The following is a 26,442-nucleotide window of genomic DNA, read 5'->3' on the forward strand; positions in this document are numbered from 1 at the left end:
ACTTTACATTTATAATATAATTGAACCAAACTCTTGGTTGATTATTAATTATTTAGCTAAATCCATCGAAGAATGGTCAAAGGAGATGTTACAACTGTTCACTGTCTGATCTCATCATGAACAGATTTCCACAGCCCTAGTTCTATACAATCTCTGTCATCAGAGCTAGGTTATGAGGACATTTGCTATAAATTTTTCCTACTATATCATCAAAAGGGTTGTTCGTGATTCAAGTTCCCACATAACTTCAAACAGACAAATATATCCGTGTTAACTGAAATTTCTACTCTTGGCATAAAATAAGGCTACAAATAAATTCTATAATTATATTTTACTGCTCCTCAATCAGAACACACCCGAGGATTTACGTGTAGTCACTGATATTTTTGGTAATGAATTTATTGAATATTTGCATGTGAACAGTAAAAAAAAGTCGTTAGTTGCAATCATCACCGAAGAAACTACATGAACACCAACATTTATTCATTGCCCTAAGTAATTTAAAACCACGGCTTAGGAAGGCCATAGTCAAATATTGTGTAGACAGAGAATTCATTAATCTTATAAATATGACGTAGATTATTTCGGAGACAAAATTGGCTTTCCATGACAACAAATAAAAGCTTAAATAGAAATAATTTTCTGAATACTAATGAAGATTAATTCATAGATTTATCATCCACAGTTATTGATTTAAAAGTCGTGGTAAGGAAAAAGTCTGACAATAAAGCTCCCACCGCTACTGATGGTTTATCCTATGAAAATTGCTTACTATGCAATTTGCTTAGACAAATATTTGTCTACATAAATAGAACATTGGTGAGCACTAGCCAAAATCTATCAAACTATGCAAGCTACATACAATTCATGTTGATGACTCCAAAGTCCTAAAAAATTGCGAGTTCTGGCGGTGGTCTATGATTATAGGTCGAATGTTGATACTGATTGATTGACTTGGACCGTGAGCAAGGAGTATCATTTATTCGGTAAACTAAATCATTGAATATTTAATATACCTCAATGGATGCCGCCCAATGTTAAAGTTAACATAAATTTACAACTCGCTCCGTCCAAGTTCATCTTGAGACAAACCCTTAATGCATCATCCGATAAAAATGTCAATTTCATTTCGGCAATACTTCACGTACGGAGACAACAGGTTAGGAGTTCTGTTGCCTTCACAATTGAAAAATTAATAGCCTCTGGAAACAATATCAAACTGCTCGTTCCTCATACAATTACCAATCAACGCCATATTGCCACTGGTTCAAGTAACTACATCGATTCTTCATTTATCAATGGTGAAATTCCTTCAAAACTTGCTTTCGCATTTGTAAAAAGTGCTAGTGCCATAGAATCATGGACAGGTTCTCCACATGAATTGAAAATGTTTACATTACCCTATCTGAATTGAAAATGAAATCCTTGGATTTAGACTCACTGCTATTTGAAAATGGTAAAACTGATACAATGTTCGCAAAAAGTCACGGTATCTTTGTTTTGGACTTGATTGGTACTCAAGATATGGGTTTTGTCTGAACGAGCACTGCGCGTTTAGAGTTTACCTTAGCCCAGCTGTTGACGGAGAGTGTAGTATTAAACTCACTAAATCAATCTAAAACCTTTTGGGATATTACCCCCGAAAGTAGTGTTCTAATAGACTTGGCACCACGAATACAAATAAAATAATCGATATAATTAACATGGATTCATACATGTCCAAATACAAATCCTATTGTGTTCCCTCAGATTTCCTTGAACATATTCATAGTTCTGACAATAAAATTATTATTGTTAATAGTAGTCCATCAACTGTGCCGACCAGACATTGGCTATGCTTCTTTTAAACAGCGAAAAATATAGAATTTTTTTATCCTCTTAGAATACACACCTCATTTCAAAAACTTCCTTGAAAGAAGTGGGAAATCAATTATTCAAAATCGGAACAATTACATCATCTATCAGCCAAAGCTGTGGTTTTCATGGATTACTATATTCTTTTTCGATGTCGTGACTATACTTACGATGAATTTTTCAACATTTATGCAGACAATTCTCGATTGAATGAACTCAAAGTAGAAAATATCCTGTCCTACCTGTATAATATTGATTTCAGTGCCCTAAGAAAAAAATATTTTAATATTGTTTATAAATTTTTTCATCAATAAAATATATATGTACTATAAAAAAGTATTTTGTCTTCATCTTTTAGATTGCTTCTTTTTCGTCATTTAGGTTGTCAACACCGTCAACAACGTTTTGTGGTGGCAAATCATTGGGATTCAACTTGTACTGATCCTGGCGTGCAAAGTCAGGATCACATTTTCCCTAATATAGTGCAAATTCAATTCTATTGTATCTCTTTGTGAATTCAATGATACTATTATGATTCATATTGTAAAATTCACGTGCTTCTATTTGCTTATTTAAAGTAATGTCACAACCGATATTCTCATATGAAAAATCACTTTTGTAACAGCCAAATTTAAATCAGAAGGTTTATAACCATAATTACTATTGTCCTCACAACGATGACGTAGAAACCATACTCTCTTGATGTTTTTACAGTTGAAACGTACTCTAAATTCTTCTTCCTAAAACAATTTAAATCCACGACGATACCGATCCCTTAGAAATAAACTGAAATATATACACTTGAACTTGAAATTTATAAACTTGAACTTACTCCCATACAAATGCCAGCTGTTTGCTGTTTTTTTTCACTGTCTGTCAATGGTTGAAAACTTTTATGTTCTATAATCGCTGAAGATCCACAGATCAATCCTGTGACACAGAATAATATCCCAAAAAAGGGTTCATGCAGCTAAAAAAAAAAAATTAATAAAGAAATTCAGCAATAGATTTGTAAATGCGGGAGTGTTCAGCTAAATTTATCCAAAACTACAAAAATAGGAAACAAAATGGTTTAGACTAAACGATGCAATATGGCTTGTCAGATTTAGAAGAAAATATGAAGATGAAAAAAGATAAAAAACTAAATATAAGAAACTCCTGGGAATATTTTAGAAACCACGCACACTGCAGCCTGCTACAAAAAGTGAGCTTATTTGGGAGGTTCTCATAATGTTCTTAATAAATAATAGGATTTTAGGATTTTGGAGGGAGGAGGTAGGCGGGAAAATTAAGCATAAGACACAATTCGCAATAATTTTCGTTTTTTTTCAAGATATTCTTTATATTCCACCATGTTTATCTTAGATTTTTATACCAATTTTAATACCGATTTTATTCATCTATTATGAATTTTGGTCAAAAAATGAATGACAGAAACATTTTCAGTTTCTTATATAACTAACACCATGTTTGTTCAGAACTAAATAATATATTTTTCAAATTTAAATAGAGTAAAAACAGAACTGAAAAGCAACCAAAATATCTTGTTAATTAAAAGTACTTTATCTAATTTCTTAGTGTTTTAAACTTCTTAGATTTAAATCAAAACTAATCATCCTCCGTCAAAATACATTTGTTCTCAGAAAAGAGGAAATCCGTATGCGTCTTTGCAAATTTGTGATTTTTTCATGTATAGTACAATTTAAATTAGAGAAACGTCAAACTACCTGTTCGACGTTTTTGATAATAGCAAAAGTTTGATATTTAGCACTAGCAATGAACTTATGATGACCATCAAATTTTGTCTTTCGTGGCACCAAGGTGATTCTGATAACCAATAAAACAAAATAGAATAATCGAATTAAGGAGATTGTCATTTTTAAAATTCAATTGAATTTTTTCTAGAATAAAAATAAGCAATAATCGTAATTTAATTGTCTTAAACCCCAGGAAGTACACAGTCTTAACCATAAATCTTCGCAAAAGCTTCCCTGAAATGTAATATTCACATTGTCGTAGGAGGCTGCGTGGTGGAGTGGTCTAAGGGACTGGTGTTAGCCACCAGTCTCTTCAGAGGCTTGGGTTCAAATCCCACCGCTGCCCAGTATTTTATACCAAAGCAAACAAATCTATTGTTTGAATCTTAAATTATAATCTTACTTTAGCTACTATGGGCAAAATCCGTTCCTTAATGTAACTTTTGTTGAACTAGGTTTCAGCTATCTCTTTAGGATTACTGGGTTGCTAACTACCGCTGAAACCTGGATATTTAAAAGAACAAATTTTTAGTAGTGTTAAGATCAATTCAAAATTAGTTTAGCAAATGACGTCATTGCAATATTGATGGTTAGAGTTCGGTCTCTACTTTATCACATACTGTTTAAATTCTCTATTATATGAACATTTCTTGGTGTAATGGTTAGCACTTAGGATATTGAATCCTCCGATCTGAGTTCAAATCTCATTGGAGCTTTTTAACAACTTGAAGCTTACTTATACAACCATTCATGTTTCTGCCGTAATTCCTTCTTTTCCAAATAAAATTAGTTACTATAGCCTAGAGTTCATTTTTACCATATCTTAACAAATTATTTTACATGAATAATTATTTTTGTTAGTTACAAAATATTTCTATATATAGTAATTTCTTTCAAAATGAGCCATTACAGAGATTTCTATTTTAACTACCACTGCACCCTGGATTAATACTGGACGAGATTGTCTCTTACTAGGTTGCTAGCCATCGCTGCAACCCGAATTACAAACAACGTTTTGTATTAGCTACTATGAGATAGACATCAGTCCTTGCTGTAAAGGAAAAGAAAAGATACCCTCGATGCAGAACATAATGGTTTCAGCCACTTTTCGTGATTTTAAAACAGTACATTTTCCTTGTTAATCAATCCAAGGGATGGTAACTTTTCTGTATAAGGGTTTCGAACAAGGCGGTTCTTAAAGTGTACTTAGATCTTTTATCCGGGTCTGATTTTATGAATTAAGGGCTATTTTTTTACTATGGAGCGTGATCGTCTCTTACTAGGTTGCAAGCTACCGCTGCAACCCGGGTGACGTCATAATAGTAGGTTACGACTATAAATGACGTTATAGTAAAACTTTATGATGACGTCAGTTGCAACTGGGTTTCGTTCTATGCTATATGATCAGACATCATAAATATTTGTGGAGTTTGCAGTTAAATAAAATTATTCTATTTAACGTTTTCAGGAATTATTCTAGTTTCAGTTAACAAATAAATTTGAAACCCCAAAAAGGTGCTACATTTTACATAATAATGGATAATTTTATAAAAAAACCGTAATGACAAACACCATTTATGATGAACTATATCGGTCTTTTATGTAACTTTATGTAAAACCTGATTACAAACAGCAAAAAGCCTACGGCTTTTTCTCAATTGAAATAGTTAGATATGAACCTCAAACAATCAAGTAGCTAGCTAAATTCGGTTTATGCAATAGTTTGTTGTTCCAATGATCACCTTTTAATGTAATCAAGAGATAAGCTTTTCAGCTATATCCGATGAAACTTACATAGTCCCTATTTATAATGAACTTTATCAATCCTTTATATAATTTGTATATATACATGATTAAAACCTACGGAATGATCTTTGTCCAACTTAGGCCTAAGAAATCAACATGAGTCCTTATTAAAATATGGCTATCTATTTCCAATAGACATCTTGTTGAAGATATTCAGTGTGTTGTCAAAACACATGAAAATTTGTATTCATAATTCTGGAAATAGTTCTAACTCAGCGTCTTTTGGGAAATGTTTCTCCCTAGAAGTTTCTAAAAGGATATATTTTTATCCTTTTGCTTGGTTCCAGGTTTGCTCTTTACTAGGCTTCACTTATTGCATATGCATGATCTTTTCTTCTTAATTCCTGGCTTTATCACTGTTTTGCTAGTCTATCTGAGTAAATCTCAATCCGGTAATCTTAAAGATTTGTATCTTTGTATACATTATATTTTTGTACACATAAAAGATAGTGTTTAAGTTTTCTAAGTCTGACTTCATATTTGCTACAGAGCTGGATGTATATACCAATTTTTTCCATAGTTTATTACAAATAAACTGGATTGCCCTTTATTAGCCAGAGTCAAATTGTGCTTGGACTTGCTTACAAAACAGGATTGTGCGTTTTTTTTCAACTTGCGGCTTCTATTAAAATTTTTGTAGAATTTGATGACTTTGATGTTTTTCTCATCTGTTCCTTGCGAGAAGAAAAATCAACCCCTCTGTATCTCTTCAACATGTTAAAACAAGTAACCTTTTCAATATAATTTTTTCGATACAAATCATCACTTGTGTTTTTGTTTCTTTGTTTCCAAGATACTGATTTGATGTAATTTTGATGATAGTCTTAATTATCTCTATATTTAATAATTTTCCAGATTCATACTCACATGTTAGTATTCAGACGATAAGGCTCATTATTTCTGTATTTGAATCAAATTTTAACATGATTCCTTATGTAATTGCTTTTAAAATTCAAATATATTTGAAAAGACTGCCTCAAGAAACGACATTAAAAATGCAGTTTTGTAAATAAGTGATTTGAAATAAGTCATTCTATTTTTAAACTTTTTTCTTGATTATAAAAGGCAATATAACTTTTAATTACTGTTCAAACGAGCCCCTGTGCAAAATTATTGGACCTCTGAGTCGATACAATCACCCCTGGTAAAACAAAAAGTGCAAATAAACATGCATCTTTGATCATTCTTCTGGCAAAAAAAAAAAACAACAAAATTTCCATATTTTTGAAGATAGGAGTTTGACACCTCTACAGCAGGGTTCTCTGATACGCTGAATCTGATTGTGTGATTTTCATTAAAATTATATGACTTTTAGGGGATGTCTTTCCCTTTTTTTTAATAAGACAAATTTGCTCAGACTCGTAACTATTGATGGATATGAGTAAACTTGATGAAATTTATTTATTTAAAAAAAACATAAAAATCCAATTCTTTTGGTCAATCTATTGATATTAAAATTCCGTTTTTTTAGAGTTTTGGTTACAATTGAGACAATTCACTCTTATTATACAGTTCGTTACCACGAACTGTTTGATTGATGTATCTATTGGTATCAAAATTCCGTTTTTAAAAGTTTCGGTTATTATTCAGATAAGTCACTCAGACTCTATTTTTAGGAGTTGTGGGTTATAATATTTCATTAAATTTGACGTGATTGTCTCTTACTAGATTCCTAGATACCGCTGCAACCCGGAATCGGAGGCCCAAATTACAAACAGGATAAAAGTCTACGACTTTTTCTTCTTTGGAATATTAAGAGACGATCCTAACAGAATCAGGCAGCTATTTAAGTCTCTAATTTTTTATTTAACATAAATTTCATTTATCACATATTTTAATGTTTTAATAATTTCCTATGTGCAAAAATGTGGAATTTTATTTTTTGCCAGAGGAAAGATCACGAATGCGTGTTTGTTTGTTTGCCTTTTTTTCTTTTTAACCGGGGTGATCGTATCGACCCAAATGTTCTAGAAATTTGCAAGAGGACATATTTGAACAGAAATTAAAAGTTCTAGCACCTTTCTTAATCAAAAACAAAAATATTTAAAGATAGAATCACTTTTTACAAGAATACTGCATTTTTGATGTCTTTTCATACTGCAGTTTTTTCAAAGATATTTGATAAAAGTTCAACCACATATGAAGTAATAATTGACGTGACTTAATATCTAACATCGATTTTGAACTAATAACCATATGTGATGTAAAGAGTGACGTTACGTAAAAATTTATAAGATCTATTTTTATTTTATTTTAGTTGTCAATTCACACTCGCTAAAGTTATAAACTACAAAACTATTTTTGGTATCCGAGCAATAATTTTAATATTTTAATTTAAACAAGAACAATACCTGAACATTTTTAAGTTAGTATATTTTTGTTGTTAGGTTTTTATAATAAAGAACGACCTCTTGCCTATACTAAATTTTATAGGCCACTTAACTATAATATAGGTTAGTAAATTTTACATAATGGACCGAAATAGTTCATCAAAAATAGTGTTTGTCAATACGGTTCCATTTTATATAATTATCAATTATTATGTAAAATTCAGTAATTTTTGGGGGGTTTTTAAAAAAATTTATTTGTTAACTGAAACTAGAATAATTCTTCAAAATTTTAAATAAAATTATATTAAAAGACGATCATTAGGATACCAAACCATTACATATATTAAACTTAGTTAGCTGCCTGATTGCTTGAGGTTTGTCTCATACTATTCCAAATAAGAAAAAGCCGTAGGATTTTTCCTGTTTGTAATCAAGGTTATTATCAAACAGTTCGTGGTAAAGAACTGTATAGTAAGAGCGACTCATCTAAATAGTAACCGATACTCTAAAAAACAGTATTTTTATATTTATATGATGATTTTCCATATGAAATAACAATATATGACGTAATGAGTGATTAAATTAAAATTGAAAAAGTTAATTTTTATTTTATTTTAGTTTTAGTTCAAAATCGATAAAGTTAAAGTTATATTCGATAACTGCAAAAATATTTATGGTATCTGAGCATTAATTTTTGATCTTGCAATTTTAACTGGAATTATACCTGAAAATTCTTTAATTAGTTTTTATTTTTTGTTAGGTTTTTTATACTTAATACGTTTCTTAAACACAATGTGCTAGATGAAATTTAACTAAGTAATAAAATTATTTATTGTAATTGTTTCACAAGTAAGAAAAATGAAAACTAAGAACAAGAAAATATATCAAAGTTGAGCTATACAGTTTGCTGGCAAAAGCAAAGAGAAGTATGAGAAAAACAAGGACTCTCTCATATTGATTGCCAAAAACTGATATAAGCAGGATGAGAAAGCAGCAGCTTTAAAAAAGCGTTGTGTTCTAATCCAATACCAAAATGTCGAGGCTTATTGTCTGAATACTATAAAGCTTGAATCAATCAAAACAGAAGTGATGAGGCTTATTGTCTGAATACTATCAAGTCTGCATCAATCCAGAGAATCATTTATTACAGAAATAATGAAGAGTATCGTCAAAGTACTATCAAGTCTGCATCAATCCGGAGAAACTTTAAATAAGTAGATAATGAAGAGCACCGTCAAAATTACATTAAATCAGTCTCTTGGAAACAAAGAAACAAATACACAAGTGATGATTTGTATCGCAGTTATAGTAAAGAACGATATCAAAAATTCTCTCTGACAGGAAATTGAAACACGGTCTCCCGCGTTACAAGCGGACATTCGCACTATTGTACCATCGAAGACCTATAGATTATAAATTATATGTAAAACATGATAATAAATTCGTTAATACTCAAAAAAACTATGCAAGGAATCTGTCTAGTTAATCATTATAAATGGGGATTATTTAAGTGTTATCGGTTTCATTTATATTAAAAAATCATCATTAGAAGAACAAACCATTGCATATATTAGACTGAATTAGCTGCCTGATTCTATGAGATTCGTCTCTTACTATTACAAAGAAGAAAAAGCTGGAGGCTTTTTTTGTTTGTAATTGGGGTTTTTCTTACCTAGAGCTTGGTAATTTTTTTAATAATTCTTACATAAATGATATTTCTTTTAATTTCCTACATAAATGAGAATGAAGAAGTGACGCTGGGTTGTGAGAAAAGCAAATGGACAACTTCATCTCGATATCGCAAGAAATTATCAGTTCTTTCTCACATCGGTAATAAAACCTGCTTATGATCTCCAATACAACACCATTCTCGATGACTCTCACTTTTTTCTAATATACAGTCGTTAAATATAGAATACCTCGTCCTCCCCCAACCAAGCTTTAATCAAATCAAAATGAACATTGTCCTAAAAGAGTACCCTTAAGGCCTTAGACAATCGAACATGGGGCAAAGACTTACACAATTGAGACCAGAAACAATTCATTCCTTAGTAGCACATTCTTGAAACAGGAAACATATAACATTGTCTGGCTAAACTAAAGTGAAACTAGAAGTGACTCTGGAAATGTAATAAAAACACCTCTTAAACATAATGACAGAAAAATTATGGAATAATAGGGCTTTTCTTGTAAGACGGTATAAACTAAACTATTCTCGTAGCAACTACGTACTTAGATTGTCAACTTTTACGTTTAATTTTCAGTTTTACTGTATGCCAGCCCGGCCACCACGCCCTAATACCCATATAGTCTTTTTGGAATTGTCATGCCGAACATCATGTCATATCATATCAAGGAATGCCTGGCACTCTCCTTTCGATAGAAAAAACTAAATTAAGCTATCCAAGTTATGTTATCCTCAAATTCAGAACAAAAATTATTTATTCGGTTTTAAGATGTTTCAAATTTTCTTATTCATTCTGAATTTCTAGTCATTTGCTATTATTTTATTTTTATTGATCTGTTAGCTAGAAATTAAAGAGATTTTAACAAAAATATTAACCACTTATTCTATTAAATGTTAAAAAAGGATTATAGTTTGAACTATTCAGATAGTGATTTCATTGTTACGAAATTAAATTTACCTGAATACATTGATGCAGGTAGTTTCGATTGCATCCTAACCTAGCTATGGTGTGATTTCAAGTGTTCATGAAAAATTTAATAACAGCAGGATAATTGTTTATCTGGAGAGAATTGGCAAATTAGGAGCTAAAAGTTCGACATTTAAGCTGTTTGCCGTGGCTCAATCAACGGCTGATTAAACAAATAGCACGTTTTTCTCCACGTGGGTAAAGTAAGGAGGTTTCAAGGTGAGCACATTCTTTTGTCTACTTTAAATTTGCTGGCAAGGTTTCATTGGAGGTGACAAAAAAACGAAAGAAGCAACAAGAACTTGACAGTTCTAACATCTCAAATGTTTCTTCAGAAACATCGGATGAAGAACTGTCAATCAAATGGTTAGCTGACAATATAGCTATTATTTTAGCAACAGTAAAGGACAACTTAATTGCTCTAAAAGGTCCAACTGATATTATGAAAACCGCGGAAAACTAATTACTGGAAGTGGAAAAATCTCTGACGGATTCAAATAAGGAAATTGCTGAATTAAAGCCGTGAATTTCTGCCATAGAAGATGAGGCGTCAAATCTGAAGGTGCATATTTTGGTTTTGGATAATGAAAATGTGAGGTTGACAAACAAGTTGTCTGCAGTTAATCATAATCTCCAGCGAGTAGAAAGTAAAGAAACTCGCAAGAACGAGATTTTATGGAATATCTAGGCGAGCGATATTGAATCAGTCAAAAATGTGTTTGAGAAGGTTGTTAAAGACGGGTTGAAATATGAGCAGAAGTGCGATTTCTTGGTTTAGGAGTATGGAAAGGAGAAAAAATTTATCAAGATTGAGACGCATAGTATAGAGACTCGACTGGCTTTGTTGAAGAACACTACACAACTAAATAGAAAAGATGTCATGAACTTTTCAAATGTCTATGTGACGGATGATGTGCCCCTTTCGGTTAGATAAATTCGTCAAAAATTACTGGCACTTAGAAAGAAAATTAACGATTGCCAAATTCGCGTTTTGGACGTTTGGGTTACAAAGTCGGTACCACCTCTTTTGTGCATTTGACGTCATGCAAATGCTCCTGTGGATAAGTATACGATGGAACAGATCCCAGACAATTTTCTAAGCAATATAGTGATCAACAGTAAAAATGTTCAAATACCAGAATAGCCTATACATTATGAAAGTATGCACGAGTGGAGTGCATCAAGGGATGCTTGGAAGAAAAAAATTGAATTGTGTTGTGAAAACTGAAGTTGGTTGTTTTCTTATTTATTATTATTTTTGTTATTTATTTATTATATCAGTTATCATATGAGGCTATATTTTTTTCTTTCTTATTTTTAATTTATGAGACAGAAATAATAAGTGTTTATTTTCGTTATTATTTCATTTAGTTGTTGTGTTATAAATTCTTATTTGTCTGATTTTGCTGCCTCATTTCTGGGAAGTCCCCTTTTTTTATCCAGGAGTTGGTGATATATATATATTACCTATAAATGACACTGGATGTAGTGATTTCTTTTCAATAGAGCCTTAATGTGTCTCTCTATGATGTCTTAGTTCTCTATTAGTGGCGAATGAATAAATGCAGAAAAGAGGAAATGATGGGCGAAGTGTTAGAATTATGTTGCCATTGTTTCCAATGGGAAATTGTGAATTTCCGTGTTTTTATTAATATATTTCAGATTTTTGGGGCGTTTCCTCCCTTTTTTGAAAATCAGGCAAATTTTCTCAGGTTCATAGCTTTTCATGGGGAAAAACTAAAGCTTTTTTTCGTAGTTTTAATTTATGTGATGGAAATAATAAGTATTTATTTTCATTATTATTACATTTAGTTGTTGTGTTATAATTAGCTAGGTTAGGTACTAAAAAAGAATGATTATATTGATGAAAAAGGAAAATATATGGAAAAGTTATTCAGGAGTGTTTCTCAGTTTTATTTATGTTAGTGTTCGAGTTTTTGATAGTTCATATTGTGAAACTTAGCCGACGGACTTTGCAGTATATGGTTATTATGGTAAATGTCAGGGATTAATGAAAAGTTGGCACTACTAGAAAATAAAAGGGTAAACTTTTATATGGAGGTTGATAGGGTACTCTAGCATGGTGATGATATGTGGAGTATGACACTGGGACCACCAACGAGGTATGCTTTCTGCATTGATATATTTTCACCCAATAACCCTGGGAAACCTATGCGGATGCATTTGAATTGTCGAGGTTTAAATAGTAGTTTTAGGTACATTTCTGAGTTGTGTGATAGTTTGAGTGATATAAATATTGTTGGGTTAACTGAGACTTGGCTTAATGATCGTAATGACTTGCTACTTGATATTAATGGTTACTCAGTTTATAGGAAGAATAGAATGATACATCAACATGGTGGGCTTGCAGCGTATGTAAAGTCAAGCCTTACTTCTAAGGTAAGAGAAGATTTATCAGCATCTGTTGAAATGGTATTTGAGAGTATGGTTTTGCAGATTGATATCAATAAGGATACATTTTATGTAGTAATAGTATATAGAGCTCCTTCAAGTTCGTTACAACAATTTATGGATTATATGGAGTTGCAGCTGATGCCACTACTATCTTCGGCCCATTGTTTGTGATGGTTGTTTTAATATTGATATGAAGAATAGGGAAAATGTGATTCGTAATAATTTTTGTGATCTTATGTTTAGCTTTAATCTTTACCCAGTTATTGATGTGTGTACTCGTATTACTGAGACGTCTGAAACTTTGATAGATAATATTTTTTTGAGTGTTAAATATGATAGCCCAATTGTAATCCCAAATGATGTGTTCGATCACTGTTCAATTACGGTATGTATAGATATTGAAAAAGGCATGCATAATGATTCTGAGAATAGAAATAGAAAATACTCTTATTTTGAAAAATCAAGTATTAATGAAATGAAAGAGCGACTTGAGGAATGTGATTGGAGTTGTTTAAGTGAATGCGCAAATTATGGTGACAAGTTTGCACTGTGGTATAAAAAGTTACAAATCTGATCATTGATCAGTGATCAATGATCAGTGATCAGTGATCAGTGATCAATGAAGTGTGTATTAAGACAACTATAAAGAAAAAAATGAAAGAAATTCAAAAAAGCCATGGATATCCTGCAGTCTTTTGGCTAGCATCAATAGGAGGCATGCAATGTATAAGGTTACTAAAATTACTGACCGAGAATTAGACCGTCATATTTAAAAGGATTATAATAACGCGCTCAATAAATTGTTAAGAAAAGCAAAAAGGATTATTACTCGAAAATATTTGAGTCGTGTAGAGATAGCTCTTTGAAGACTTGGAAAGTTATTCGGTCGATAATTGGAGGAATTGACAAAGAGCCATGTGGAAGTGAACAATACCAGGCAGATTTTAATGAAAACTGGCCGATCATTTTTCTAACGCAGGTAATGAAATTAGACAGTGAGTAAGTATACATCAAAACGAAGGGTCGTTTCACCAGTATATTGGGCCAGCTATTGAAACAAACTTGTGGCTGCAAAAGACAAACGAAAGTGAAGTGTTAACAGTGATTTCTGGAATAAAGAATAATTCCGCTGGATCAGATTTTCTATCCCTCCGTGTCCTGAAAGAAATTTTTCCAGTTATTAAGGATCAACTTGTCGAAAATATTAATGGGTGTTTTAAGGAAGGAATCTTCCCTCAGGCGTTTAAAACTGCAAAAATAGTACCAATTTTTAAGTCAGTTGACCGAAAAGATCCTAGTAACTATAGACCAATATCACTGCTTTTGATTATAGCTAGAATAATGGAGAAGATATTATGCCTAAGGATGGAGACATTTCTAGAGAAGAAAGGATTTTTCTTTATGAAACAATTTGATTTCAGAAAGAAACATTCTACAGAGCAGGCAGTTCAGTTTCTTACAACGTTGGTTAATGATGGCCTTGACAAACATCTTAAAGTCATAACTGTATTTTTAGATATTTTAAAAGCGTTCGATTCTGTCGACCATGAAATGCTATTGTGTAAATCAGATAATTCCGGTATAAGAGGAAGAGCTCTGAATCTGTTGTAATCTTACCTAAGTGATAGAAAATTATATTTAGATGAGGGAAAACAAGCAACATTTGAATATGATGTCGAGTCTGGAGTCCCACAAGGATCTCCCCTTGGTCCACTATTATTTGCTGCATATATTAATGATCTATCTGCAGTTTTATCTAATATTGTTGATTCAATAAACAGTGGAGACCCAAATGTGATCCCTGTAAAAGCGATCGTTTTATTTGCTGATAATGCTAATTTAACGGTATGCACGAGAACTGAAAAAGAGTTGATCCGAGCAGTTGAACATGATGTATGTTTGATTGAAAAGTGGACTAGGTTGAATAAGCTGAAAATAAATTTTAAGAAGTGTAATTTTGTGTTATTTGCTCGTTCTAAAAAGTTTTATCCTTGGATAGATAAGTTGAGGTGTGGGAATTCATTTATTAATAGTGTGCACTAGACTAGGTATCAAGGCATTACTTTAGATTTGACGCTTAGTTTTTCAGATCATATAAATTGTATAACATCTAAAATTGCCCGTAATGTTGGAATAAGTAGGAAATTGAAGCACATTTGTCCGAAAATTGTCCTTAAACTTTTGTATTTTTCACATGTCCATTGTTACCTTTTATATTGTTGTTCGGTATGGTCTTCAACTTTTCAATCCCATCTGAAACTGCTGAGAGCTTTGCAGAATTCTGCCATTAAGATTTCAGCAAATTATGAGCCGAGAGGTTCAGTGAGAAATGTGTATTTGAAACTGAATATTCTTCCTCTAGCAGGTATATTCCTTTTTTATCGATTTATGCTAGTGTTTAAAATTATTAATAACTTTACATCAGTGTTTTAATGGCATGTTTATAACTGGTGTGGATCTTCACAATCATAATACAAGAAATGCCGATGCTTTTCGGTGGCCGCAGTGTGAAATACCCGGTCACAGTTCTCTGTTCGGCATGTTTTGCCGAGCTCCTGGAGTCATTTACCAATTGGGGTTGTGCGTGAACATGACTGAAGTGGTTTCCGGAGAAAATTGAGGGATTTTTGTAATAAGATTTATCAATTTGTTTGCTTTTTTTTTGTTTTTTTTTAGTAGCGCCATAATGGAATTTTTAGTTGTGTTGTTAGCCCGTCGTCGGGGGATAATGTTTTGTTTTTGTTTATTTATATTGAATTATGTGTTGGAAGTCGGAGTTGGCCTAACGAACCGAAAAGCTCCTTGGCGTTTGTTTTTTTTAAATTATGTGTAAATAAAATTATGCTCCTGGAAAAAAAATATAACAAAATGCTTATCTGTCTCCTTAGTATAAAATTCATGTGCAGGGTTTTCGTTCAATAAAGTCAAAGCCAAGTTCAGTTGTCTTGTCTTTAATTAAAAACTCATCTTCCACCAAAAACGTAATGAACTGACCCAATGAGTATCTTACCTAATTACAACCGGCCAAAGTGGAATTGTAGAATCAAACAGCTCGTAGTAACAAAATGTATAGTAAGAGCGACTCGTGTCAATAGTAACCAAATCTTTAAAAAACGAATTTTAATATCAATAGATGCATCAAAAGAATTAGATTTTTATGCTGATTTTCAATATTTAAGTTTCATCAAGTTTAGTCTTACTCATCAAAAGTTACAAGCCTGGGAAAATTTGCACTATTTTCAAAAAAAGGTGAAAACACACACTCAAAAGTCATAAAATCTTAATGAAAATCAGACCAGTAGTTTTAGCGTATCGCAGAGCCATATTGTAAAGGTTTCAAGCTCCCATCTGCAAAAAGAGGAATTTTGTAAATATAATAATATTTACATTAAAATACGATCATTGGAATAAAAAACCATTGCAAACATTGGACTTAGTTAGGTAGTTGATTGTTTAAGGTTCGTCTCTTACTATTTTAAAGAAGAAAAAGCCATAGGCTTTTTCCTGTTTGTAATAAGGATTCTATTGGTTAAATTTCGAACACATTAAAAGACGATCATTGGAATAACGGACCATTGCATACGTTGGACTTAGTTAGCTATTTACAGTAAAGAACAAATTTCAGCTCATCTTTATAATAAAGAACAATCTCTCGCCTATACTAACTAAAATGTTTAATATAAAGAGTAACTTCAGATATTAACAGTATCATGGCTGCAGATTTTGCTTAAATTACATTAAAGGACGAACTAAAGCCCTTAGTGACTGGAATCCGGGTTGCGGTGGTAGCTAGCAACCTAGTAAGATCCGGGTTGCAGCGGTAGCTAGCAACCTAGCAAGAGACGATCAAGTACAATGTTAAGAAACATAAAAACCCATAACTCCTAAAAAAAGAGTCAAATCAAAACAAAAAGTACACGACATTATGTAGTTATTTCTGAAGACGTCATGAAATAATTTCATTACGCCATGACGTCATGAAAAAAAATCATTACGCCATGGCGTCATGATTACTATATAAAAGGCGACAGATCCGGGTTGCAGCGGTACCTAGCAACCTAGTAAGAGACGATCACGTCCAATGTTAAGAAATATAAAAACCCATAGTTCCTAACAAAGGAGTCAGATAAAAACAAAAAGTACACCACTAGAACCGCCTTGTCCGAAACCCCTGTATAGGAAACTTTGTGTCCCTTGGCTTGAACAGCAAGGGAAATATATTGGCTTGAAAATCAAGAAAATTGACTTTAACCACGTTATTCTCCCCAAACGGGATATTTTTTTCTTTTTTTTCTTTTCCACAGATAGCTTGGCACTGGAACATCGTAGAGGGTTGTTCAATAGCTCATTTTAAAGGAAATTAATTGGGTTAAAAATCTATAGTAACTAAAATACATTATTTCTAAAAGAGAATAAATTTTTCTACCAAAAACTGCATTTTTGATGTCTTAATAAAGATCGAACTCTTCCCTATACTAACTTGCATACGCAACTTCACTATAGTTAAGATTACAGTATTTATATTATGCATCATTATAAATTATAAAAGGTTCAAATGTTCGAAGATTATAGAGTTAAAAATTTTCCCACCCCGGGAATCGAACCCGAGCCTGTTAAGTGAAAGTTAACTATCCTAGCCACTAGACCATATTGAACCATAAAGAAGTATGATTTAAGAGCCATATGCGTATTATTATTTCACCATACCAATTATAATAAGGCCAAAACAAAATCGTCGACGTGCAACCTTACTTTTGACACATTAGTTAAATCTTCATCAGGCTTAAAAAATGTTTTGCTAGTTTTACATGAAAGAACGAACCTTAGTCCATATACAATAAAGAACGACACCTTGCCCATGTTAACTAAAACATAAATAGGGATTATGTAATTTCCAATAGTATCATGGCTGTAGAGATGGCTGAAACCTAGTTACAATATAAAAAGATCATTGGAATAACAAAAATTGAATACCTTTGGAATTAGCTAGCTACTTGATTATTTGAGACTCATCTCTTACTATTTAAAAGAAGAAAAAGCCGTAGGCTTTTTCCTGTGTGTAATCAGTTTATTATCATAGGCAGCGCGCTAGCACTGCCTGAGTAAAGAACGATGTGGGCACAATGTGTTTTTTTTTCCGGGTTGCAGCGATAGCTAGCAACCTAGTAAGAGACGATCACGTCCAATGTTAAGAAATATAAAAACCCATAGTTCCTAACAATTACAGTAAAGAATGATCTCTCTCCCATGCTAACTGATATACGGTGGTTCCAGGTGTAGTCCGGGTTGCAGCGGTATTACATAAAGGACGAATATAGCTCATCATAAATGGTGTTTGTCAATTATCCGGGTTGCAGCGATAGCTAGCAACCTAGTCTGGGTTGCAGCGGTAGCTAGCAACCTAGTAAGAGACGATCACGTCGAATGTTAAGAAATATAAAAACCCATAGTTCCTAAAAAAGGAGTCAGATCAAAACAAAAAGTACACCATTTGAACCGCCTTGTCCAAAACCCCTGTATAGGAAAATTTCTGTCCATTGGCTTGAACAGCAAGGGAAATATATTGGCTTGAAAATCAAGAAAAGTGGCAGCTATTACAACATTCTGCCTAAACGGGATATTTTTTCTTTCTTTTGTTTCCAGAGATAGCTTGGCACTGGAACATCGTAGAGAGTTGTTCAATGGCTCATTTTAAAGGAAATCTCTAGATCTAGCGCCTTTTGCACTTAATTTTTTTTATTAATTATTTTTCACAAAAAACTTAATTTTGTATATACAATATTGATCAATGACGTCATAGTCGTTGGATGTAGTACATAAAGGCTCGATCATCGAATTTAAACTGAAACTAAGTAAAGGACAATTATGCCACAATATATTAACAGTGATGTATAATATTTCCCATTACATCTGTGAACTGTTCAACAGTTGCCGGTCCATACCTTGGAAGCTTTTCACTAAACATGCAACATTTCTTTTGGATATTACTATGAAGTTTTGCGAAAGCATCTCTAGCTGACTTTTCAACAAAATCTATTCTTTCAGAGATAATTTTAATCTTTAATTTTGAATATTTTTCGTAATCCCGGTAAAAGATTCGTAAAATTTTTCTCAGTTTACAAAGATCAGCCTGTGCGTTCTTTGCAGCTTGTGTAAACTGCAAAAATATCCATGGTATCAGAGCAATAGTTTGAATATTTCAATACAAGCTGGAAAAATAACTTAAAATGTTAAAATTAGTTTTATTTTTGGTTAGGTTCTAACTACCCGATGTGGGATTGACTATGTATTTTCAGACCAAAAAATTACATTTTTTAATATATATTTTATTTTTCAGTTTAGAATCGCTAAAGTTATTATGTAAACTGCAAAAATATTTATGATATCTTAGCAATAATTTTAATCTTTTAATTCAAACTAACAAAATACCTGAAACTTTAAAAATTAGTTTTATTTTTTGTTAGATTATGGATACCTGATACGAGTTATAAGAAGTGTTAATTAGATGAAAATATTATTTCTTGTTTTGTAATAAGATGCCTTCTAAGCGAGTTATTATACGTAATTTAAAAAAACAGTACTATACAAAAAACAGAGACAACATCTTGGAAAGAAAAAAGCAAAGGTATTCAACTGACAAGGCATATCGAAAAGTAATAATTGAAAGAGCAAAACAAAACAGCACGATGTGTTATCACAATGATGAAGATTATAGACATGCGAAAATTGAGACAGCCAAACAAATCCGGGTTGCAGCGGTAGCTAGCAACCTAGTAAGAGACGATCACGTCCAATGTTAAGAAATATAAAAACCCATAGCTCCTAAAGCAGGAGTCAGATCAAAACAAAAAGTACACCATTAGAACCGCCTTGTCCGAAACCCCTGTATAGAAACTTTCTGTCCCTTGGCTTGAACAGCAAGGGAAATATATTGGCTTGAAAATCGAGAAAATTGACTTTAACCACGTTATTCTCCCCAAACGAGATATTTTTTTCTTTTTTTTTTCTTTTTTGTATCCAGAGATAGTTACAGTAAAGAATGATCTCTCTCCCATACTAACTGATATACGGTGGTTCCAGGTGTAGTCCGGGTTGCAGCGGTATTACATAAAGGACGAATATAGCTCATCATAAATGGTGTTTTTCAATTATCCGGGTTGCAGTGATAGCTAGCAACCTAGTCTGGGTTGCAGCGGTAGCTAGCAACCTAGTAAGAGACGATCACGTCCAATGTTACGAAATATAAAAACTCATATTTCCTAAAAAGGAGTCAGATCAAAACAAAAAGTACACCATTAGAACCGCCTTGTCCGAAACCCCTGTATAAAATACTTTCAGTCCCTTGGCTTGAACAGCAAGGGAAATATATTGGCTTGAAAATCAAGAAAATTACATTAAAATACGATCATTCGAATAACATACCACTGCATACATTGGACTTAGATAGCTACTTGATTGCTTTAGGATCGTCTCTTACTATTTCAAAGAAGAAAAAGCCGTAGGCTTTTTCCTGTTTGTAATGATATAGCATAATAGATTAAATAACGAACTTTGTTCCATAGTAACTATCCCGGTTGCAGTGGTAGCTAGCAACCTAGTAAGAGACGATCACGTCAAATGTTAAGAAATATAATAGCCCGTAATTTCTAAAAAAGGAGTCGGATCAAAACAAAAAGTAAACCATTAGAACTGCCTTGTCCGAAACTCCTGTATAGAAAAATCTCTGTCTCTTGGCTTGAACAGTAAGGGAAATATATTGGCTTGAAAATCAAGAAAAGTGGCAGCTATTACAACATTCTGCCTAAACGGGATATTTTTTCTCTTTTCTTTTGTATCCAGAGATAACTTGGCACTGGAACATCGTAGAGGGTTGTTCAATAGCTCATTTTAAAGGAAATTAATTGGGTTAAAAATACATAGTAACTAAAATAAATTATTTCTAAAAGAGAATAAATTTTTCCACCAAAAACTGCATTTTCGATGTCTTTTCACACTGCAGTCTTTCAAACATAATCGTATACCAGCGGTAAGATTTGAACCCACGCCTCCGAAGAGACTGGTGGCTAACTCCAGTGCCTTGGACCTCTCGGCCAGGCTACCTCTCATAATTAAACATATATGTGAATTTGGGTTGCAGCAGTACCTAGCAACCTAGTAAGAGACGATCAGTCCAATGCTAAGAAATATAAAAACCCAAAACTCCTGAAAATAGAGTCAGATCAAAACAATCCGGGTTGCAGCGGTAGCTAGCAACCTAGTAAGAGACGATCACGTCCAATGTTAAGAAATATAAAAACCCATAGTTCCTAACAGAGGAGTCAGATCAAAACAAAAAGTACACCATTAGAACCGCCTTGTCCGAAACCCCTGTATAAGAAACTTTCTGTCCCTTGGCTTGAACAGCAAGGGAAATATATTGGCATGAAAATCAAGAAAATTGACTTTAACCACGTCATTCTTCCCAAACGGGATATTTTTTTCTTTTTTCTTTTTCTTTTCCACAGATAGCTTGGCACTGGAACATCGTAGAGGGTTGTTCAATAGCTCATTTTAAAGGAAATTAATTGGGTTAAAAATCTATAGTAACTAAAATAAATTATTTCTAAAAGAGAATAAATTTTTCCACCAAAAACTGCATTTTTGATGTCTTTTCACACTGCAGTCTTTCAAACATAATCGTATACCAGCGGTAAGATTTGAACCCACTCCTCCGAAGAGACTGGTGGCTAACACCAGTGTCTTGGACCACTCGGCCAGGCTGCCTCTCATAAATAAATATATATGTGAATTTGGGTTGCAGCAGTAGCTAGCAACCTAGTAAGAGACGATCAGTCCCATGCTAAGAAATATAACAAAACTCCTAAAAATAGAGTAAGATCAAAACAAAAGTACATCATTAGAACTACCTTGTCTGAAACCCTACTAGATAAATAATGAATGTCGTAGCTTTATATTAGAGCTATGAAGTGAATAGAAAAACACGAAATTATATTGTTGTTTCTGATGACGTCATGAAATAATATCATTGCGCCTTGAAGTCAATAAAATCATTACGCCTTGACGTCATAATTACTACTTAATAACGGCACAGATGTAAATTCTCTCATTCTTGATTAGAATAATGGTTAGATCGAAGCAAGCTATACGCAATTTGAAAAAACAGTACTACACAAACAACAGAGATAGTATCTTGAAAAGAGAAAAGCAAAGGTATTCAACCGACCAGGCGCATCGAGAAGAAAAAATTGAGAGAGCAAAACAAAGGTATTCAACCGACCAGGCGTATCGAGAAGTAATAATTGAGAGAGCAAAACAAAGGTATTCAACCGACCAGACGCATCGAGAAGTAAAAATTGAGAGAGCAAAACAAAGGTATTCAACCGACCAGGCGTATCGAGAAGTAATAATTGAGAGAGCAAAACAAAACAGCAAGATGTGTTATCACAATGATGAAGATTATAGACATGCAAAAATTGAGACAGCCAAACAAAAGATCAAGGAGCGTTACTGGGGTGACAAAATCTATAATGAAAAAATTAAATTCTCTGCGAGGTTGTACCGAAGAACGCATAAGGACAAAGGAAAAAATTACATTCAAAAATACAAGAAGATGGCAAAAATGCAGGCTGATCTTCGTAAATTGAGGAACATTTTACGCATGTTTTACCAGGATCACGAAAAGTATTCAAAATTACAGATTAAAATTCTCTTTGAAAGAGCGGATGCTGTTGAAATGTCGGCTAGAAATTCCTTGGCAAAGCTTCATAGTTATATCCAAAAGAAATGTTGTCAGTTTAATGAAAAGCTTCCAAGGTATGGATTGGCAACTGTGGAACAGTTTATAGATGCAATGGAAAATGTTCGACAACACAGTGAATATACGGAGGCGTACTTCTTAGAAAATTCGTATATTAATTTTGGAAGGAGCAATTGCAGTTTATGTAGCAGCAATAAAAACATATATACAAGCATACCTATCAACAGCGAAGGAAAAGCAATGTTTTTCAATTATGGCAAAAACGAGCCTGTTAGGGTTATTAGTATATGTGTTTGTAAGACTAATGATTTAGAACAAATTCCTGGAACACCGACTCAAGAAAAAAGCATTTCTAACTATGTTTTAAACAGTTCTTTTAGTTCTACTGAACATTTGGCAAAAAATTCTCTGTGTAGTAGAACAAACTGTCCTGAAAAGTACGAGACAACTATTGAAAAATGCTCTAAAACTAGATCTGACAAGGAAATTATGATGGCTGAAGTCACCTATAACAATCTGAGTAATCATTCAAAACCAAAAATTGGGCAGCAGGTTACTTGGCAATGTCACCCTGATATCTGCAAGCTCTATCCGAAGGATATCGAATTATGTCAAATTCTTTTTGATATCCTTGAAAATAATATAGCATTAAAATTTTCAACTGACAGAGTGGTTAATTTCTACCTTGGCGGCTTGGATTATTGTGAAATCAATTACAGGGACACAAGAAAGCATGGGCATTCGTTATACTGTAGCCCAAATGAGGGATGTCAGAGCTATTTGCGTTCTCTAAGGGCACTAGCTCCACATTTTCCTGTCTTGAACTGTTTCATTAATAGCGTATATAAGGCAGTATCAAAATGTAAGATTATACAACATATTAATCTACTAAAAGTCGAGGGCTCGTACAAGGAACTAAGCCATTACATAGAAGAAGTGTCAAGTAGACTCTGTCGTAATAATAGTCAAGACTTCATTTACGGTGATAGCAATATTAGAGTTTCTGTGGATGAAAATACAATAATAAAATTATTTGGTGAGAGCCTTGATAAGGTAGCTAACATTAGGGATGTATACCCCACAATGCATTGTGACAGTTGTGAGCAGATAAAGACAAAATACCAATTGAAGAGTCTAAGATCCCTTTCAAATAAGAAAGGTTTTGATGTAATGATGGCCACGATTTTAGAACACTTACAACAGGACATACCCAAAGATGACAGAGAACAACTAATTGAATGTACAGGTTGGAAAGAGGATGTCATAGATTCATTCTTTGTCTGTGATTACTGTGCTGGGAAAATATTGAAAAGTCAGGAGAATGTCCGATCAGTATTAAATAACCTTCATATAGACTGTACACCGGAATGTATAAAGTGTTTAAATAATTTTGAAATGGCAATGATTCGATTTGTAATGCCTTGTCTTACGATCGTCAGATTAGGGCAAGTAACTGCATTGAAGAGACCTAGAACAGAACTTGTTGACGCTCTTAAGGGGAGAATAGTATATCTACCTGTTGATGTGCAAGCAAATGCAGATATTCAGCCTGAAAAACTTCTTAACATTGATAGTTTTGTAGTCATTGTCAATGGTCAGCCTACTTACAACAAGAATGTTTGGACTGCACTAATAGATCTGAGAAAAGTCCATGAAGCACTGTTGTGGTTAAGAGAGAACACAGTCTCTATAAAACAATACATGCATACACCCTAGAAGATTTAAAAAAAATACTTGAAGCCCGTCTTGCTGAAAAAGCGGTTGGTGTTGATAATTTACCTGAAATACCGGAAGCTGCAATCCTTCAGAAACTGACAGAAAGCGCAAAATCTACATTGGTTGAACATTCTGTCCAGCCTCTCAATTCAGCGGTTCCAAAAGACTTCATTGAAGATTTTAAGCAAATGAAAGATCTTGGTACTGACCAATTTCAAATCAAGAAACTAAAAGGTGAGAGCGAAGACTTATTTCAGGAAGAACTTGATCTAAAAGTGTTTCCAAATCTTTTCCCGAAAGGCAAATATGGCTTGCGTGACAAGGCAAGACCTTTTCGGATTAGGAATGCAGAATATTTTAAATCAAGTCTTCTTAGCAGACATACTAAGTTTCGTCTTGACAAAAAGTTTCTTTTTCACAGCTTCCAATTGCAAGAATTCTCTTAATTGTTTAATTGGGTTGGTCATTTGTTGCGGACTGTTAAACAAAATAAAATTGCTCTTAATTTTTTAGACTGGATTCTTGCCCTTGTTGTAGCGTTGGAAGCGACTTTGTTTTCTGTTCAATCAAAAATCAGAGGATCTCAGCAGTATTTTCAATCTCTTTCCTATAAAGTAAAGTCAATGATTGAGCAATTGGGTCCACCAACTTTGTTTCTGACAGTTTCATGTGCTGAGTGGTACTCTCCTGAATTTATTGACTATTTACGGACTGTCCATAAGAACTTACCTGGTGTGGCCAAAATGACCCCAGCAGAGTTGACGTGTCTAGATCCAATTGCAGTTTCCATGCACTTTGACCAAAAATGGACACCTATATTTAATGAGCTAATTTGTTCAAAGACAAATCCTTTGTTTGGTAAAATTAAGGATCATTTCTGGCGTATCGAGTATCAGAAACGAGGTGCGCCTCATGTACACTGTGTGTTGTGGATTGAAGATGCTCCTATTATTGGGAAATCAACAGCGTCTGAAGTGATTCAGTATATCAATAGTATTATAACTTGTGAAATACCAAATAGATTGACTAGTCCAACTCTTCACAAACTGGTCAAAGACCATCAAGTGCACCGCTGTAATACATACTGTCAAAGAAAGTATAAGAGAAAAAGAGGAAGATGGGTTACGTATTGTAAGTTTGGCTTTACTCGTCCTACAAAGGAACGAACAGAATTATATGACATCCTTGACTGCTTTGCTCATGGTACAAACCGTAAAAAGCCAAGAAAAAGAATATATCATCTGCTTCGAAGAGATGACGAGCGTTATATAAATGACTATTCTCCTGCGTTACTTATTGCTAATCAAGCAAACATTGATGTTCAATATATTGGCCATTTGGGCTCTAAATTACCGTATTACATTACCGATTACATGACAAAAGCAGAGAGTGTCGAAATAGAAGCAATGTGGGAGGAAGTAAATAATGCATGCAAAAGTCTTGGTCAACGAACTATGTCCTACTTGTTGAAGTCCATAAAAACCCGTCAAGTTGGAGCAGTTGAAGCTGCTGATAGGCTTCTTGGTACTAAATTATATAGTATTTCTTGGCAATTTAGATATATTGACCTTGCGAAAAAAAGCGAGGTGAAGAGGACACTGAGAAGGTATGAGGAGCTTGAAAAGCTTGCTAAAAACGATCCACAGAGTAGTGATTTGTACATTGCCCACTGGGTTATTGATATCTACCCTAAAAGACCGGAACATATGGAAAATATCAGTCTTTTTCAGTTGTTGTCTTGGTATGAACGGGAGCGTAATGGTACTGATGATAATATGGTGTTAACTGACGGGTCCTTCTACCTCAGAAAAAGGCTTTTTAAACCGTATATCATACAGCACAGAAAGGTAAACCCATTTGAAACTGACAGGAAGAAAAATGCTTACTATGGAGATCTTTTAAAATTGTTTAAACCTTGGAGAGATGAAAATGAACTAGTAGTCAGTGGAAATAGCAACTACGAAACCTACTGTGTTGAAAGTGTAAACTATCCCGACATGGTAGCTTACCACGAAAAATTTGTTGCTAAGAGGAAAAGCGATATAGAATTTGAAGAAAGGGTCCGAGAACGTGCAAAAGAAATTCTGAAGGCAGAAAATATTGATGAAAACATTGAAGATGACCCAGAAAATGCAATTCAGGGAGGAGTCATT

The 26,442-nt window shown here is 33.3% G+C and overlaps 1 protein-coding gene across 1 annotated transcript in view; it reads right to left on the reverse strand.

Annotated features, from left to right (window-relative positions):
• LOC148940383 (uncharacterized) overlaps window positions 1-26,442 on the reverse strand; it is a 124,551-nt gene that overhangs the window by 3,884 nt on the left and 94,225 nt on the right. The window contains exon 3 of the mRNA XM_089106362.1: window positions 2,687-2,824. Within this exon, the coding sequence (XP_088962488.1) occupies window positions 2,687-2,824 (138 nt within the window). The remainder of the gene's footprint in view (window positions 1-2,686; window positions 2,825-26,442) is intronic.

Source organism: Artemia sp. Qi Xiang Cuo, chromosome 20, assembly GCF_049724085.1.
Source record: "Artemia sp. Qi Xiang Cuo chromosome 20, ASM4972408v1, whole genome shotgun sequence".
Lineage (NCBI taxonomy): Eukaryota > Metazoa > Arthropoda > Branchiopoda > Anostraca > Artemiidae > Artemia > Artemia sp. Qi Xiang Cuo.